At 42.9% G+C, this 19,501-nt stretch overlaps 1 protein-coding gene across 1 annotated transcript in view; it reads right to left on the bottom strand.

Moving 5' to 3' along the window:
- Positions 1–19,501, bottom strand: part of ascc3 (activating signal cointegrator 1 complex subunit 3) — a 522,713-nt gene that overhangs the window by 64,309 nt on the left and 438,903 nt on the right. The window contains exon 36 of the mRNA XM_080192820.1: positions 15,785–15,919. Coding sequence (XP_080048946.1) covers positions 15,785–15,919 — 135 coding nt within the window. The remainder of the gene's footprint in view (positions 1–15,784; positions 15,920–19,501) is intronic.

Genomic DNA, 19,501 nt, shown 5'->3' on the forward strand with positions numbered 1-19,501 from the left:
ATAAACAAGATGCACTGCAGGATTGTGCAAAAGCTCTTTTGACAGCATACTCCAAACTCACTATCTTGACCACCTAGAAGAATAAGGACAGCAGACACATGGGAACACAACCATCTGCCTTTCAGTTACTGCCATACACCCCACCCCACCCCCCTCCCCCAAACACCAAATCCCTGCCTCCAGGGATTGACTTGGAACTTTATTGGTGGTCCTTCACCGTCATTGGGTCAAAATCCTGGAATTCCATCCTTAACAGCACTGAGTATATCTACACACACGGACTGCAGTGGTTCAATATTGCAGCTAACAACCCTCTTCCCGAGGCAACAAATGCTGGCCTTTCCAGCAACACACACAGCTCATGAAAAAAGTTTTTAAAAACTATATATTAAAAAAACAATAACAAGAGGCTCAAGCTGATGGTTTTTTTTTCTGTCCTTGGAATACCACAATCCTAAGAATCTACTGAAATTTCCAACCATAGACTCAAACTGGCCTCAAGTTTTGTTTAGACTATTTTTTCCATGGAGAGGGTACAACAGTAGTGGTCACAATGAGGCAGGTTAAGTCAGCACAACATAGCTACAAATATCTGCAAGGAATATCAACATAACTTAGAGCATGTTTAACATAAAAAATCTCGAAGTGTTTCACCGGAAAATTATAGAACAGAACAGAAGGAGACAACCAAAGTTTGATCAGAGGTAAGTTTTAATAAGAAGTGTCAAGATCACGGACGGACTGGAAAACAAGCCTGGGAATTTTAAAATCAAGACATTGCTTGGCCACAAGCAAATGTAGGTAAATGAGCACAGGGGTGATAGTGAATGGAATTTGGTGCGAGATGGGTTAGAATTTACGGAGGGCAGAATGTGAGAGACTGGCCAGTAGTGTGCCGGAATGATCAAATCCGGAAGTAACAAAGGCACAAAAGGGGGCTTTGGCAGTAGATGAGCTGAGACAAGGGCAAAGTTAGGTGATGTTATTGAAGTAGAAATAGATGTTCTTCGTGACAGCATGAAAGTGTGATTGGAAAATTGTCAAATGTGATACCGAGGTTGTGAACAATCTGGTTCGTCTCAGACTATTGGTGCTTAGGGAACAGAGTTTGGAGTGGGGATTAAAGTGAATGGGGGGAATTCTCCAGCCTCTCAGCCATGAGTTTCTCAGCGACAGGAGATGGTGTGTTGTTCACTGGTGGTGGAATTCTCTGGTGCCACCATTGTCAATAGGATTTCCCACTGATGTCATCCCATGCCACCATGAAAACCATAGAATGGGGTGTGCTGCTAGTAGACAGTCGTAGAATTCCCCCCGCTAATGGCCTTAGATTCCCTACAATGCAGAAGAAGGCCATTTGGCCCAAGAGTTTGCACCGACCACAATCCCACCCAGGCCCTATTCCTGTAACCCCATATATTTATCTTGCTGTTCCCAATATTGGATTGGAGGAAATTTCTGCTCATCTAGCACTGGATATTGGGTAGCAGACTGATAATTTAGCAACAGTGGGGGATTTGAGAGTGTAGGTGGTTAGATTTTTGAATTTAACTTTGAAAAATGATTTCATATATACACTTTGCATATATAAAGTGTAAGCCAGACAAAAGAATCCTGTTTGGATTCTGGAAAATTTGAGCAAATCAGAATCACATTCGTTGATTGTTCCTCACCACATTTTCCAAAAAACTGTTACTGTATTCTTTGACTCATATGCAGCAATATCGTGGGAGATCCATCTAGTGAATGTTCTAACAAAAATTAAACTTCTGAAGTGTTTTTAATTTCTTGAACCACTACAGTCCATAGGTACACCCACAGAGCTCTGGGGTGGCACAGTGGTTAGCACTGCTGCTTCACTGCACCAGGGATCCAGCTTCAATTCGGGGTCACTGTGTGCACTTTGCACGTTCTCCCCATGTCTGCGTGGGTTTCCTCCAGGTGGTCCGATTTCCTCCCACTGTCCAAAAGGCATGCTCATAAGGTGCATTGGACATACTAAATTCACCACCAGCATACCCGAACAGGCGCTGGAGTATGGTAACTAGGGGATTTTCACAGTAACTTTGTTCAGCTGTTAACGTAAGCCTACTTGTGACTAATAAATAAACTTTACTTTTTCACTAAGGAAGGGAGTTCCAGGGTTTTGACTATTTGATTTTGATAATTCTTTTCCCTCAGAGAAGTGATTTTGCAAACTAATGGCAATTTTTTAAATTCATTCATGGGACATGACGGCTGTTGGCCAGGCCAGCATTTGTTGCCCAATTCTAATTGTCCTTGAGAAGGTAGTGGTGAGCTGCCTTCTTGAACCATTGCAGTCCATGTGGTGTAGGTACACGACAGTGCTGTTAAGAAAATGTATACTAGCACGGTACATTACTCAGTATATCAAGTTGTCAGCTTAAGTTGGTTACAGCGAGAAAGGGGGCGATTTTCCAGCTTCCCTGCACACAGTGCACATCGTGCCAATCCTGGAAAATTGCTCATGGGCCTAAAAACTGGTTTTCCGCCCCAGGGGAATCATCCCAGACGCCTGCTACTGTCGCAAACCGGATCTCAGCCAGAAAGGGCACAAGGCTGATCAACATTTTTAAAGTAGTGTTTAAATTTGCTTAGCCCTTTCGACACTGGATTTCCCCAGCTCCCGGGATCCTGCGACCTTTGCGTGTGGTGCGGGCCTGGTGAGAATCACTACTGGTTTGCACTGGCAGGGGCCAGGTGTGATGACCATGCGGGAGGGCTTGGAGATATGGTTGGGCTGTGTCTATCTGGCACACTGGGCACTGCCAGTGTGCAAGGGGCAGTGGCAAAGGACAAGGGCCTGAGTAGAGATCATGACAGGGGCAGTGTCTTGAAGGGGGACCCCAATGCCAGCAAACAGGGAGTGGGTGGGGGAACATGCTGCCAATGGAGGAATTGGTTGGGGGGGGGGGGGGGGGGGTGAGAAGGGAGGAAGGTGGGGTGTCCCAATATCCACTGGGGGAGGGAGGCAGTCTTCCAGCGCACTGTGAGATCGAGGGGCCCTTTCTAAACAGCAGCTGATCGCTCTGCAGCAGAGCTCACTGGCATGTTTGGGCCTACCTCTCCCAGAACGGCATGAAACTCACCACTCTCGCAAAAAATGACAATGTGGGACGAATGTGGTCCATACCGTGTCTAACAAACTGGTGCAGATCATTCTCATTTTCCTGCTTTTATGACACTTGATCATTGTTTTTTTGGAAGATTCTGCCCAAAGTCTTTAGAAACTTGAAATAAATGCATGCTATTCAAATATCACAGCACTATTGGAAGCTGTGGCTCATGCCTTATTCAAGCCTTTTCTATTCTGAAAAGTGCAGAGCCAAAAGCTCTTGATGTTCTTAGTGGAATTCTACATAAGAACAGCAACTAAAGTCTGACAGATTCCACGCACCGACAACAAGCTCTTGAAATTGCTTACTGCAGCTATGAGGAAACTTGCAGTAAAAGCAACCAGCAAAAGTAGTAATAATTATACCTTCACATTAGGTGTGATGATTTTTCTTATTCTTCAGATCAGTGCGGAAAACGAGTGAGAAGCATGGGGCAGGGGTCAGAGTCAAACAGTTCAATGCCTATATTAATTCCTTGGGGAGTTTCAAGTTGCACATTCACTATGCAGTTTGAGGTATAAAGTACAAATTGCTGATAGCTTTACGGATGACCGGGGTCAGGAGTTTGAATGAGCTAGGCCACTACGCAAAGAGCAGCAAGAGGTCAGTGGAGAGAGGCAATGGTGGGAACAAGTCATATGAATAAACAGACAGCCAAAGAAGTGTAAAATTGGATGCAATCCTTTTCTTAAGTTTAAGATCACAATAGCAAAGATTATAGTATACACCAATTAAAAACTAGAAAAAAATGTGGATTGTGTTTGCTTTAGTTTTAAAAAAGGCAAAAAATATATTTGTTAAGAATATAGTTTTATTAACCAATAAAAATATTAAAGAATTTATAATCTTTTATAACTAAATTGACATACAACAAGCTTGTTTTTCAAAGTTTAGTCTGAGGGTACTACAAATTGTGAAACGTTTTATGTCAAGAGCATATTAATTCTGTCTTTTAGTGTTCACAGAGTGGGTCATTTTGTTGGCCCCGCATTTGGAAAATAGTGCAGCGTGGTACAAAAATGGAAAATGTTAGAAATTCTGAACAGGTCAAGCAGCAATGATGGAGAGGGAAACAGAGTTAATGCAGGGAATTTTCGCATCCCACCTGCCATGGGAATCGTAGTGGGTGGGATTGGGTGGACCATGCAAAGGTTCAGTTGACCTTGGGTGAGATTTTCCAGATATTGGGTGAGTGCATCTGAAAAGTATCATCCAATGTTTCAAGTCAATGGTCTTTCCTCAGAACCGATGAAGACTCTGATGGGAGATAATCCAACTCAAACTTTGGGTCAGATTTTGGGAGGCTGCCTGGCAGGTCTAGAATTTCCCAGTAACAACATTTTACCACCTTCCAGGCCAGTGTTAAGGTGGGAGTTCATGCAGGGTGATGGTAATCTGCCCACAAGTGGCAAACAGTTTGTTAAAATAAATGCCTCTTCTAAGGCCAATGATCAGAAGTCAACTGGAATTTGGCAGTTGGCCTTCACGGGGTCCAGCAGAATGCAAAGGAATTGGCCTCCCAGTGGCAAACTAGCATTCAGCATCAGTTGGAGCATTCCCCCTCACCCTTCCATTCTCTCCCAATAGTGGTCCAGCAACTATGGGCATTTAGTTTTAAGGTCTGCAAAATTGATGAAAGCGTGGCTCAATTTCGAGGTTCCTCTCTCTCTCTCTTAATTACATTGATAGGCGGCAATTCCTTAAGGTGTACACAAAGATTTGACACTGAGATCTTATTAAAGTTTTCATACAGGAGTTTACCGTTGAATGCTTCGAAGTGAAACTAAACAAAGAATGCATTTTTATTTCATGGTATTTTGTAAATTTACCGTTGAAATCCAGATATTTAAACAAACAACAGTTTTTGCTTTTGGCCTTTGTTCGAGGTTTGTTCACATACAGAGTGCTTGAGGGTCAATAAGCGTTCATTGGCAGGATCACTCTCTAGCCATCAATTGTCCATTCCTTCGAAAATTGTGCTGGATGGCTATTTCTGGTATGGTAAGGGATTGTGACCCTGACATTGGGGCGGAGACCTAGATTTGATCCCAAAGTGCAGCCCAAATTAACTCCAGTTTCTCTCTCCATTGATGGTGTCTGGTATTGTTCCAGCATTTTATATGTTTAGTTTTGATTTCCAACATCTCTAGCATTTTGGTTTGGAATGGTGCAGTGTGGGTTTGACCTACTAGGCTGCACTTTATGAAGATGGTGGGATTCCCATCCATGTCAGGAAAGTCAGGAAAGAGCCTGACTGAATTTAGTTGGATTGCCCCACAGCCATTTAACAGCCGTCTGGCATTTAATTAGCTAGAGGCAGTGCTTCAACCCTCATTGAAGAGGAAGTTCAGCCTTCAAGCGCTGTCGGGGCCAATCAAGGGTCAGAAATTCTTAGCTCTTCTGGGCCACCAGGAACAGTGGCCACTGTTGAGACTGCACTGAGACCTTGAAGAAGATCAGCCAGGCACCTGGAACAAAATGAGTCCAGGGTCTCACCAGGGCCAGCTTAGCAGCCTGTAGATGGGGGTGGGTTTGGGGTGGACAGAGCGGAGGAAGGAAAATACAAAGGTAGAAATGGTGGTTTGGGGAGAGGGACCTTCAATGGGCACAGACCCCTAACAGGCAGCTCCACTCCCTTACATTGTACCATAGAATCCCCATAGTGTAGAAAGAGGCCGTTCAGCCCATCACGTCTGCACAAACTCTCTGAACGAACATCTCCCCCCCTCCCCACCTGCCTCTCCACCCTATCCTCACATCCCACGCACCCAGACAAAATGCACACAGAATCCCTACCCCCAGACCTTCATTTAGGGCAGAACCTTGAGATTTATAGCACTGAGGGAAGTTGGTGTATTTTGAGATTTTACACCACAGTTTGGGTTTTTAATAACACAAGGGTATGAAGAGGTACAGATCAAAGTGAGTTATGATACAACCAAGATCAGGAGCTTTTTCCCCAGGGCGGAGGAGTCAATTACTAGAGGGCATAGGTTTAAGGTGCAAGGGGCAAGTTTAAAGAAGATATACGAGGCAAATTTTTTACCCAGAGGGTGGTGGGTGCCTGGAATTTGCTGCCGGGGAGGTAGTGGAAGCAGATATGATACTGACTTTTAAGGGGCGTATCGATAGAGACATGAATTGGATGGGAATAGAGGGATATGGTCCCAGGAAGGGTAGGAGGTTTTAGTTCAGTTGGACAACTTGGTCAGTGCAGGCTTGGAGGCCGAAGGCCCTGTTCCTTTGCTGTCATTTTCTTTGTTTCTTGTTCTATTAGATGGTGGAACAGGCTCAAGAGGCTGAATGGCCTCTTCTTATCCAATATTCTGTGCTACGTTCTGGTGGAAGAGCGTTACATTTAAATGTTGGGTTTTTAAAACAAAGTGAACTCAGATGGTTTTAAAAGAATTGAGATAAGGGGTAGGTAAAATTGTAATAATTGGTTTCCTTGAACAGAAAACCGGTAAGCAATTCATTAGCTTGTCTTGAGAATCGACTGCCTTGGGAATCTGCGGATACAGCTTTTCTAATGATTTGTACTCAATTTTTTATAATATTTTTAAGAATAGGGCCTCTGTTACTGACTCTGCTAAGTTTACGAATGGTCAGGAAAAGGCAGGTACCTGTACCAATAAGGTGCTTAGCTGGTGCTCACCTTCCCTCAGGCCAAATACTGTCACAGGTTCCCAGTCATGTGATGATTCAAAACATTCACAGCATTTAAAGCTCCATGCCAAGACTCAGATTCCACAAGTAGTCCCTGCATATAGTGTTTGGGGATCTGATGCACTTACTCTGATTAGGTGTACAGGCTGATAACGAAGGTTTACTTTAGGTTAGAGACATAGGATCTCCGAAGGTTAGCAGTCCCTATCATCAGTCCTGCACCTCCTGCTCCCAAGCTTTTGCTTGGAGTTGGGCTCTTCTCCCAGAAGTCCAGAATTAAACTTTGGGGCAATACATTATATTTGGCTCCTAACCTAATTTATGATTCTCTGATTGAACTCCTACTGGAGTTACGCCAGGACAGTGCTGGAAGAGGTACTCTTATAAGCCTATTATTTATTTGATTATACTGAAGTATGATAACTTATGATTTTCAATTAAAGACTCATGCAAAGACAACTAATGGGCTTAAAGCTAATTCAGTTAACAAGTCCAATTTTATCAGTAACAATCACTGGCCCAGAATCTACTGTTTAACGCCGATGCTGTTTAAGTTTAATGGGTATTTAACCCAGCAATTTATGGCGACAAGGAGACATGCCAGAGGCTGCAAATAACCACAAATTGCTGGACGATTTGCACTGTCAGCCTCATGAAAATGGCAACTCACCACGGAGCCCTCTACGAGCTTCAGCAAATTGCTGCATTTGTGCTATTAAAACAAATTAAACTAAGAAAGAAAATGAAAGTTGGCACTTAATGACGTACAGACTGTTTTAATGACAACATTTATGTTCCCGCACTGCCATCTACACTATACAGTCCTGACGGAGAACAATTGAAACCACACAACCCGATTCCTTGATGCACTAAATTATTTTGAGAAGTTTTTTTCAATTTTAAATTTACATTTATTTCTTACTTTTATTTGTCTCTTTTTTTTCTCCCTCTCTTAATCTAATCTTTCTTTGCCTTTCTTTATTGCTTTCTCTGTTCCTAATTTGACTGTAATTCACCCTATTTCCTTCTCGGCCCTTCCTTCTTTTCCTGCTATCCTTTTAATCTCCTTGGTTAAGGAAGTTGTCCATTGGCCCCATCATTCACTGAGGTCCCAGATGCTCCTCTGATTTTTTCATGCCATTACCAATCTCGCATTTCCAGCAATTTGCGATGCAAACTTTTTTTCTAGCTGGTGGACGAGGAAAAGAAATGCAACAAATAACACGCCACGACATACCCGGCTCCAGCAAATTCTGGATCATCATGCTTACTCATGCTACAGTCCAGCTCCCCTGCACATTAAAAATTCATAACTTATAAAAATACACAGACTTCACAATTTTTCAAACTTCAGTCTCCTTCATTTAGCAATGTTCAAATCTCATCAGGCTGTTCGTAAAAAAAACCTGGGTCGTCAAAAGCGTTATCAGATAAGCACAGGTCTATTAAGCAAAATATTTGTGCTTCTTTGAACTTTATATTACCAATTTAACAGACATGGTCTTCATTGTGTTATGAATCAAACTTCAATACCACCACTTCATTTATCAAAAAGTCTGGGCAATCATATGCAGAGGATGAAAAACTCCCTTGGGGAAAAGAGCTCCTTAAATTTGCAATCATGTATTGAGACTTCTAACGCAGTCTCTTGTTTTGCTTAGGACCAGAAAATGAACTAGCTGTGTTGCATCTTTCTTGATCTGCCACCATGCCCCAAGGATTAGAGACTCCACCTGAGCTTGTTTTACAAGCGTAACTGAAAAAAATTAATCTCTCCTGGCAGTGTTCCCACTGGGATACTTATGAATAATGATTTCACTTTCTTGCTTGCCCTCCCTGTCCAGTGGCGAAACCACTCTTCTCCAACACCATGGATAAGGCAGCGGAAGATAAAATTCCAGCTGTGGATTAGCAGGCAGTCAGGGATCCATCTGCTCTTTCTGGCTGAATTCTGAGTGCTGAATTACTGAAGCATGATTAAATGGGATAGTGTTGCTTCTCTGATAACTGGGTACTTTAGCTTATTTTATTCACACAAACGATGTACAGTAGAAGGCATTTCTTTGATCACTAATCAGAAAATACATATTTCAATCAAGCTTTTACCATACAACGATACAAGATATTTTATCATCAGAAAGCCCATTTACTGCTGCAAACAATGTCCAATCTCTCTCAGTCAACTGCAGCAGGTGTGATTAATGTGATGGGGCTAATTTCAAAAAGTGTAGCAAAATGAAAAATGGTAAAATTTTTTTTTAAATAAATTCACGCAACAGTGTTATTGTGTCACCACAACTGGTTAGCACTGCTGCCTCACAGTGCCAGTAAGCCATGTTCGATTGCTGGGTTGGGTGGTGCTGAGTTTGCACGTTCTCACCATGTCTGCGTGGGTTTACACTAGGTGCTCTGCCTTCCTCCCACAGTCCGAAAGGCATGCTGGTTAGCTGCACCGGCCACGCTAAATTCTCCCTCATTGTAACTGAAGAGGTGTCAGAGTATGGTGACTCAGGGATTTTTACAGTAACTTCATTGCAGTGTTAATGTAAACCTACTTGTGACACTAATAAATAAATAAACTTTAACAACAAATACAATTGGGAAATGCCCACCTCTGAGCCACTGACCTGCTCTGAGTTTCTACAAAAAAAACACCTCCCGTCTCAAAAAAGAACAGAAGTCTTTTACTGCTTATTTTGTGGAAATAAACACGCTCAAATCAAAATCAAATTGAAAAATACCTAGGAGAGATTACAAATTAGAAATCCAACAACAACAACATTTATGTAGAAAATATTTCAGTGAGGGAGGGTGGTGGAAGGAGAGAGAAAATATATATATTACATTACATAGAGCATATTCTGGGAAAGAATGACCCGTGTCAGTGCCCTGATCACGTTTACTGGACCTACAGCAGCCTGCCTTGATTCATTCCAAATAGGAACCTCTTCTCTGCCTGACCTGCAACAGAGCACTCACAACTGCAGCCAAAAAGTATGAGGCACACAGACATTTATTTTTTGCTAATGAGCTTGTTTGGGCACAGATAAAACAATGCTGATGATTTGATGCCTGGCTCTGTAAGTTGCTGCAGGCTGTTAAATCTTACAGACTGCCTGTCCCCTGAGGCCAGTCTGCCAACCAGAGCCATTCCTAATGCCTGAGGCTTGCCAACAATATTTCAATGAGTTTGACTCTGACAAAAAAAAAATCAGCCAGTTCAACACTCAGTACGTTCACAGCCTGTATATCTCACACTTCTCCACTTCTGGCTGGGTCCTAGTCCACTCAGAAAATACAAATTCTTCACATTTTGAACAGACTTCGGAATGAATAGATATAAAAAACTTGTTACCATATAAAACAGTATGGAATTAGGTTGATGCAGCACTGACGGAAGCCATTTGTCTCATTGTGCATGTGTTGAATGCTTTGCAAATCTGATTGTAATTCTTTTCTGCTCAGGGAGGAGCTAGTTGTCCTTTAAGGACTATGGCCCTAAAGGTACCTCAATAGCGTAGCAAGTTTATTTAGAATCATAGAGCACAGAAGAGGCCCTTCAGCCTATCGAGTCCGCACTGACACGTTAGAAACACCTGAATTCACACCTAATCCCATCCGCTAGCAGTTGGCCCATAGCTTTGAATGTTCTGATGTGCCAAGTGCTCATCCAGATACTTTTTAAATGATGTGAGACAACCAGCCTCCTCTACCCTCCCAAGTAATGCATTCCATCACCACCCGCTGGGTAAAAACATCTTTCCTCACATCCCCCTTCAACCTCCTTCCCCTCACCTTGAACCTCTGTCCCCTCAAGACTGAATCTTCAACTAAGGGGAACAGCTGCTCCATATCCACTCTGCCCATGTCTCTCATCATCTTGTACACCTTGAGCAGGTCGGCCCTCAGCTTTCCCTGCTTCACTGAAAAAAACCTAAGCTTACGAAACCTCTCTTCATAACTTAAATGTTCCATTCCAGGCAGTGTCCTGGTGAATCTCCTCTGCATCCCCTCCAGTGCAATCACATCCTTCTGATATTGTGGCAACCCTAACTGCGTACAGTACTCCACCTATGGCCTCACCAAAGTTCTATACAACTTCAAAGTGACTTCCCTGCTTTTGTAATATATGCCTCGATTGACAAAATGTCCCATATGCCTTTTTCACCACCCAACTAAAATGCCCTTCGGCTTTCAGAGACCTGTGGACAAACATGCCAAGGTCCCGGTTTTCCACTGAAGTAGCTAGAGTCCTACTATTCATTGAGTACTTTCTTGTCAAATTACTAGGTTTACTAGGCTGATGCCGGAGTTGAGGGGGTTGAGCTATGAGGAGAGGCTGAATAAACGAGGCTTGTACTCGTTAGAGTTTAGAAGAATGAGGGGAGATCTCATTGAGACGTATAAGATGATGAATGGGATGGATAGGATAGAGGTGGAGAGACTCTTCCCGCTCAGAAAGGATAGTAGGACTAGGGGGCACAGCCTCAAGTTAAGGGGGGGGAGCGGTTTAGAACGGAGTTGAGGAGGAACTTCTTCACTCAAAGGGTGGTGAATCTCTGGAATTCTCTGCCCATTGAAGTGGTGGAGGCTACCTCGCCAAATATTTTTTAAACGCGGGTTGATGGGTTTTTGATAAGCGAGGGGATTAAGGGCTATGGGGAGAGGGCGGGAATGTGGAACTGAGCCACGACAGATCAGCCATGATCTTATTGAATGGCGGGGCAGGCTCGAAGGGCTAGATGGCCTACTCCTGCTCCTATTTCTTATGTTCTTATGTTCTTATTACTCCTTCCAAGGTATATTGCCTCACACTTTTCAGGGTTAAATTCCATCTGCCACTTATCTGCCCATCTGACCATTCTGTCTATACCTTCTTGAAGCCGAAGACACTCTGCTTCACTGTTAACCTCCTGTCCAATCTTTGTGAATCTGCAAATTTACTAAGCCTAGTCATCAATGACATTTATATAAATGATGAATAATAGGGGGCCCCACACGGATCCCTGTGATATGCCACTGGACAATGGCTTCCAGTCACTAAAGAAGCCGTCTGTTGTCACCCTCTGTCCTCTAAATCTGAGCCAATTTTTAATACACTTTATCAAATTACCCTATATCTCATGTGACTTTATCTTTTTTACAAGTCTCCCATGTTGTCAAAGGCTTTGCTGAAATCCATATGAACTGCATCAACTGCACTACCCTTGTCTATGTACCTCCTCAAAAAATTCAATCAAATTTGTTAGGCATGACCTCCCTCTGATGAAGCCATGCTGACTATCCCTGATCAAGCTTTGCTGCTCCCAAATAGAGATAGATGCTCTCCTTCAGAAGTTCCTCAATAGTTTCCCTACCACTGACGTGAGACTACTGGTCTGTAATTCCCTGGTTTATCTCTACAACCTTTCTTAAATAACAGAACCACATTAGCTGTTCTCCAATTGTCTGGCAACACCCCGTCGCTAGAGAGGAATTGAAAATTTGGATCAGAGTGTCTGCAATCTCCTCCCTTGTCTCCCATAGCAGCCCAGGGCACACTTCATCTGGACCTGGAGATTCATCAACTTTTAAAGCTACCAACACCTCCAAAACCTTATCCTTCCCCATGTCCTTTTGCTCAAGAACCTCACAGTCTCTCTCTCCAAATTCCATACCATCGTCCTCATTCTTTTGGGTGAAGACAGATGTGAAGTATGCTTTCAACAGTCTACCAATGTCCTCTGACTGCACCCACAGATTGCTCCCTTGATCGCTAAGTTGTTCCTTGATTATCCTCTTCCCATTGATATACTTATAGAATATCTTGGGATTTTCCCTAATTTTATCATCCAGAGCTTTCTCACATCCCCTCTTTGAATTCCTAATTGCTTTTCATCTTGCACTTTCTATACCTTATTAATACCTCCACTGACTTGCCCCCCCCGCCCCCTTGTACTTTTTAAAAGCCTTTCTTTTCCTTCTCATTGTCTCCTGAATATCTCTGGTCATCCACGGTTCTCTGGGCTTGTTATTCCTGGTAAAAAAGTCTGACAACACCAGGTTTTAGTCCAACCGATTTATTTGATAGTAAACTCACAAGCTTTTGAGGGGACTCCCTCTTCGTCAGGTGAATGGAGAGTTCTGGCCTCAGACAGAGCATATAAAGCACAGACAGTTTAGAGATTACTGATTAGAATGCGAATCTTTACACCTAACCTGCTGTTCAAGTCCTAAAGTGACTGACAATGTGTGTGGAAGGAGCACTGATCACAGGTTAAAGTGATGTGTATTGTCTCCAGACAGCACAGTGAGTGAGGTTTTGCAAACCCAGGCAAGTCACGGGGGTTACAGATAGTGCGACATGAACCCAAGATCCCTGTTGAGACCGTCCTCATGTGTGTGGAACTTGGCTATCAGTCTCTGCTCAGTGACTCTGCGCTGTCGTGTGTCGTGAAGGCCGCCTTGGAGAACGCTTACCCGAAGGTCAGAGGCTGAATGCCCGTGACCACTGAAGTGTTTGCCAACAGGAAGGGAACAGTCTTGCCTGGTGATTGTCGAGCGACGTTCATTCATCCGTTGTCGTAGCGTCTGCATGGTCTCCCCAATGTACCATGCTTCAGGACATCCTTTCTTGCAACGTATCAGGTAGACAATGTTGGCCGAGTTGCAAGAGTATTTACCGTGTACCTGGTGGATGGTATTCTCACGTGTGATGATGGATGAATGAACATCGCTCGACAATCACCAGGCAAGACTGTTCCCTTCCTGTTGGCGAACACTTCAGTGGTCACGGGCATTCAGCCTCTGACCTTCGGGTAAGTGTTCTCCCAAGGTGGCCTTCATGACACACAACAGCGCAGAGTCACTGAGCAGAGACTGATAGCCAAGTTCCACACACATGAGGACGGTCTCAACAGGGATCTTGGGTTCATGTCGCACTATCTGTAACCCCCGTGACTTGCCTGGGTTTGCAAAACCTCACTCACTGTGCTGTCTGGAGGCAATACACATCTCTTCAACCTGTGATCAGTGCTCCTTCCACACACATTGTTGGCCACTTTAGGACTTGAACAGCAGGTTAGGTGTAAAGATTCGCATTCTAATCAGTAATCTTTAAACTGTCTGTGCTTTATATGCTCTGTCCGAGGCCAGAACTCTCCATTCACCTGACGAAGAGCGAGTCCCCTGAAAGCTTGTGAGTTTACTATCAAATAAATCGGTTGGACTAAAAACTGGTGTTGTCAGACTTTTTACTGTGTTTACCCCAGTCCAACGCCGGCACATCCACATCTTGTTATTCCTACCTATCGCCGTGGAAGGCACATGTTGGGTTTTCACCCTCCCCATTTCTTTTTTGAATGCCCCCCACTGCTCTTCTGTAGATTTTCCCATTAGTAGCTGTTCCCAGTCTACCTTGGCCAGATCCTGACTTAGTTTACTGAAATCCTGTCCCTCCTAATCCAGAACGTTTTTTTGCAGCTTGTCTATTTCCTTGTCCAGAAGAAGCTTAAATTATTACCATGGCACAATTAATTTAGAATCAGACAGCTATACAGATCGAGAAGGTATTAGGTTCAGCATCCAGTCAATAACAACCTTAGTGAAATCAGCCTTAGTGACGGGTTCTGTAAATTACTTCAGTGTTTCTGGGTTAGGAATGGGGAAAAAGGGCCAAACTTCCTGCTTCATATTATTGAAAGTTTGAGTGTGCAGGCCACATCTGGGGAGTATCAGGGCCAGCAGTGGTCCTCCATGGTAAGTTGTCTGTCAAAACCTGGTGCCTAGGCTTCGAAATGAACCACGACCTAGAGGGCAAGGTCGAAGATGTTGCCCACAACTTGTGGATTTGTACTAGCCAAAAAGTCAACGGCAAGAAGCAAAATAAATGACATATTTCAAAAATTACTACAAAATAAGCTAAATATGATTGGAAATCACTTCACATGTCAAGGATGATACAGGTGGCAATTGGAAGAGAAAAACAAAATGGATATGCAGCTAAGCACGTGATCACTGTGTTCCATATGGCTGCTACTGAGACTGATTCTGTGTAAAGTACATAATGTGAAAATAGGATTATTAAATTTAACTCTAGCATATGTGGTACAGAGACATCAAGGAGGCAACTGAAGTTTAGGAGGGTCAAATGACTTTATTGTTTTCTGCACTGACCCACAATAGCAAAGAGAGAACAATTTGGTGCTGTTTATGAAGGCCAGCTCAGCTTGGAGGCAGAGGCAGGAACTAGTCTGCCCTGGTAGAGTGGGGAACAGTGCATCAGGAGCAGGTAGCATGAGGGCAGATAGCTGTCATACTCACCCTGAAGTCTCTGGCGAACAGAGGACTGCCTTGTGCACATCACTCATTAGCAATTGGGTTTGATGCTGATGTAATTTCCTATTGGAGTGATGCAAGATTGAATGGCCTGATAGGATGCCAACAGGCAGCTGTTTCAGCGATATAAAAGGTGTTTGTGCCACTTGCCAGCAAGAAGAACAACCCACCAACGGGAGAATTGCAATGGGATTTTACCCTAGCAGGTTTCTCACTTTTGCTCCCATCAGATTAATGGCACCCACCTGTCACCAAACCTGCTGCAGGATAACTGGGAGAATTCCACCTGACAGTACAACCACTGAACCACAGCTGAAAAAAAGGTATACAAACACCAGTTCTTTCTTTTTAAGCCTCTAGTCATAAAATAAATTGCAATTAAAAACAATTAGTGACCAAACCAGCCTCCTACTCAGTCAGGGCCCTTAACTAAGTAAGCAGGAAGCATACATTATCTCCAATGAAGTGACCTGTGCCACTATAACATATCCATTATACCAAAATTGCAAATGTACAAATTTTAAGGCTCTCTTGTCAATACAACATCTGTTTCTCAACACATATTTCATACACAATTTCTACATTTGGCCAAGACATTGCTGCAATGGATTTGAGATTCCAGCAAATGGAGAACATGTTGGAAATCCTCAGCATCTTGTACTCACCGTTAGAATGGACAGCAGGTCCTCCAAGCAACAATCTGCTTTCATCTGACTCCTGAACATTCTCATAGTTTGATGCTTCAGGTAATAATAAGAGGCTATACGGCCTAAATCCAGTGACTGGAGACTGCGACTGTCCTATGAGACAGAAATGCACACAATTAGAGAATAATTTATTTTTAAAAATACATTCAGAATGAAAAGTCCAAAACATTCTTTTGAAACGTGAGGTTTTTTTTGTGTTTCCTATGTGGGCAGTAGCTTAAATGGGAATATTATCTGCCTGTTATAAACTACTCTGATTTTCAGCAGGTTGTTTTTTTGCTCAGTGAGTTGACCTACCAGATTGCCATCCAGACCATAGACAGAAATAATCCTTGATGTCAACAAGTAGCTGAAATTATACATTTTGCAACCTTAGCTAGTTAAAAACTTAATTGAGGGGAAATAACAATGGGTAGAGTTTTACAGGCCTTTCCTCTGGTGGGATCTTTTGGCCCCAGCGAAATCAGTGGGCTTTGAAATGACTTGCCGCATTTTCCAGCCCTGCCCTCATTGTGACAGGGCTATAAAATTGCACCCCACGTTTTCTAAATTCACTTTCAAAGATGGATAAGATTTCATGGATAAAGAAAGGCCAAAGAAAATGTACTTGAGACTGACACACAAAAAGCTGCTGATATACTTTGCATAAAGAATGAAGTGTGGGACTCTGAAAATCCATTAAAAAAAGAATGAATATCGCTTCTTCTATCCTTCTTTAGAAACGAATCTCTGCTCACATCATAACCACTGGATGAGGTGATTGAATGTATATATTCTGGGAATCATTCACATGTACAAGTGGGACAAACTGAACATCCAAAATACATTTTGTTCTTGGGACATCTTCTACCAAATCAGGCCATCCTAAAGAACTTTGCAGCCAATTTACACACAGGAAGGTCCCATAAGCAGCAATGTGATAACAACTAGATAGCATGTTTTCTTTCCATGATGCCAGATGAGGGACAAATATTAGCCAGAACTCAAGTCTCAGTGCTCAGGTCCCTGGACAGGACTGGTATCCACAACGTTCTGACTCAGAGGAGAGCAAGAATACTGCCACTGAGTCACAGCTGACACTTACAAAAGTTAAGTGAATATTGTCTTACTTTTGAAGTGAATATTCACTTATTAGGGCTGAATATGCAACCCTGCCACTAGGCAATTAATTCCTCCTGAACTGGTAACAATAAAATAGATATTCAATAAGGAAACTTATGACGCATGTCAGGCTCATAGTAAAGAAGCCAAACATACAGAGTGCAAAAAGTACAGGGGGAATTGAAAATAAACAGTAGGACAAAGAGAATGTATGAAATAGATGTGGGAATATTACAAAAGATGTTCCCTTTTGTTAAATTATAAATAGCAAAAAGAAGGGTGAGGCTGACTGGGAACCAAAAAGACAATCCTCTTCTGGAGGCAGGGGGCATAGCTATGGTCCTAAATTTGCACCAGCCTTTAGTAAAGAGGAGGACGCTGCCAATATCATAGTATAGTACAGACTTGGATAAGACAAAATTGAAATTAAAGAATTCAGAAGGCTGATAGTGTTCAAAGTTTAAATGTATAATGGCACAGCCTGCATCAGAAACATTCGGGCGGGTGAATCCTACTTTGTGATGCCGGGTCCGAGTTTTAGGGCAACTTAATTTTGCCTCCCTAGGGTTGCACAGAATGGAAAGAGGCCGTTGTGTTTGTACAGGGTCACAAGTCATCCCACTCATGTGCCCCTTCCCCACAGACCCGTAAATATTTTCTCTTCCAACTATTTTATCCGGCCTCCTTTGGATAGATGCTAACGTAGGAGTGAGGGTTGGCTGCCAGTAGCCTAAACTCGTTACCCATGGGGTTGAGATGAGCAATCCAGCACCTCTCAGCTCCATGTTCATCAAGGGTCCACATTTTCTTTGTTGTAAATTTCCAATTGCACCCTACAATGGCACTGACATTGGTGATGGTGATGGCAACGGCAACAACCTCAGAGTGAACCAACTTTGGAGGGGAGAAATCTCAAAGACGCTTCTTATTAATATTCTTATGAATGGGATGGATAGGATAGAGGTGGAAAGACTCTTCCCGCTCAAAAAAGACAATAGGACTAGGGGGCACAGCCTCAAGATAAAAGGGGGGCAGTTTAGAACGGAGTTGAGGAGGAACTTCTTCACTCAAAGGGTGGTGAATCTCTGGAATTCTCTGCCCGTTGAAGTGGTGGAGGCTACCTCGCTAAATATTTTTAAGACGCGGGTTGATGGGTTTTTGATAGGAGAGGGGATTAAGGGTTATGGGGAGAGGGCGGGAAAGTGGAACTGAGCAGCGACAGATCAGCCATGATCTTATTGAATGGCGGGGCAGGCTCGAAGGGCTGGATGGCCTACTCCTGCTCCTATTTCTTATGTTCTTATGTTCTTATTTGCAAATGCAAACATTTAACCCCTATTTCTGTTTGTGGACGTTGGGTGTAAGGGAAGAGAGATGTCAGAGAGTCACAGAGGTTTACAAAATGGTCCTTGCACTTTTTGTACTATGAAGCTAGTCTCAATTGCCTGCGTTTGGTACATATCCATGTATATACCCATCTTACCCAAGTAACTGTCTAAATGCTTTTTAAAAGACAAAATTGTACCTGTATCTACTGCTACTTCTGGCAGCTCATTTCAGATACTTACCACCCTCTGTGTGGAAAAAATTGCCCCTCTGGACCCTTTTGTATCTCTCCCCTCTCAACTTAGCCTCCACTATCTTTGGGAAAAGATGTTGAAGTATCTATACCTCATCTTTGCTTCTCACTATTTCATAGATCTCTACAAAATCACCCCTAAGTCTTGCACACTCCAGTGAAAAAAGTCCCACTCTATCCAGCCTCTTCTTATAACTCAAACCATCAAGTTCCAGTAGCATCCAAGTAAATATTTTCTGCACTCTTTCTAGTTAAATAATATCCTTTCTATAACAGGGTGACCAGAACTTTACACACTATTCCAAGTGTGGCCTTACCGATGTCTTGTACAACTTCAACAAGATGTCCCAACTCCTGTATTCATTATTCTGATCAATGAAACCAAGCATGTGAATGCTTTCTTCACCATCCTGTCCACCTGTGACTCCACTTCCAAGGAATTATGAACCTGTACCCCTAGATCTCTTTGTTCTACAACTCGTGGCAAAGCCCTACCATTAACTGAATAAGTCCTGCCCTGGTTTAATCTACCAAATTGCATCACCTCACACTTACCTAAATTAAGGTCCATCTGCCATTCATCAGCTCACTGGCCCAGTTAATCAAGATCTCATTGCAATCCTAAATAACCTTCTTCTCCATCCACTATGCCACCAATCTTGGTGTCATCTGCAAACTTACTAACCCTGCTTCCTAAATTCTCATTTAAATCACTGATATAAATGAGAAACAACAGTGGACCCAGCAGAGATCCCTGAGACACACCACTGGTCACAGGCTTCCAGTTTTAAAAACAACCCTCTAAATGTTTTTTTCTGTTTCTCTCGTTTGCCCTTTATTGTTTTTTTCTTGTTTTCCCTTACTTAAATGGCTGGCAGGAAACATGTGTGCACCCTTCCAGCTGGATCTCTCTATCTCTAAACTAGGAAATGCAGTTTTAAAAATATATCTATTAGCATTAAGCACAAGAGAAAAAAAACTGGGGAAAAGATATT

The sequence above is a fragment of the Carcharhinus amblyrhynchos genome, chromosome 7 (assembly GCF_965287045.1).
Source record: "Carcharhinus amblyrhynchos chromosome 7, sCarAmb.v2.hapA, whole genome shotgun sequence".
Lineage (NCBI taxonomy): Eukaryota > Metazoa > Chordata > Chondrichthyes > Carcharhiniformes > Carcharhinidae > Carcharhinus > Carcharhinus amblyrhynchos.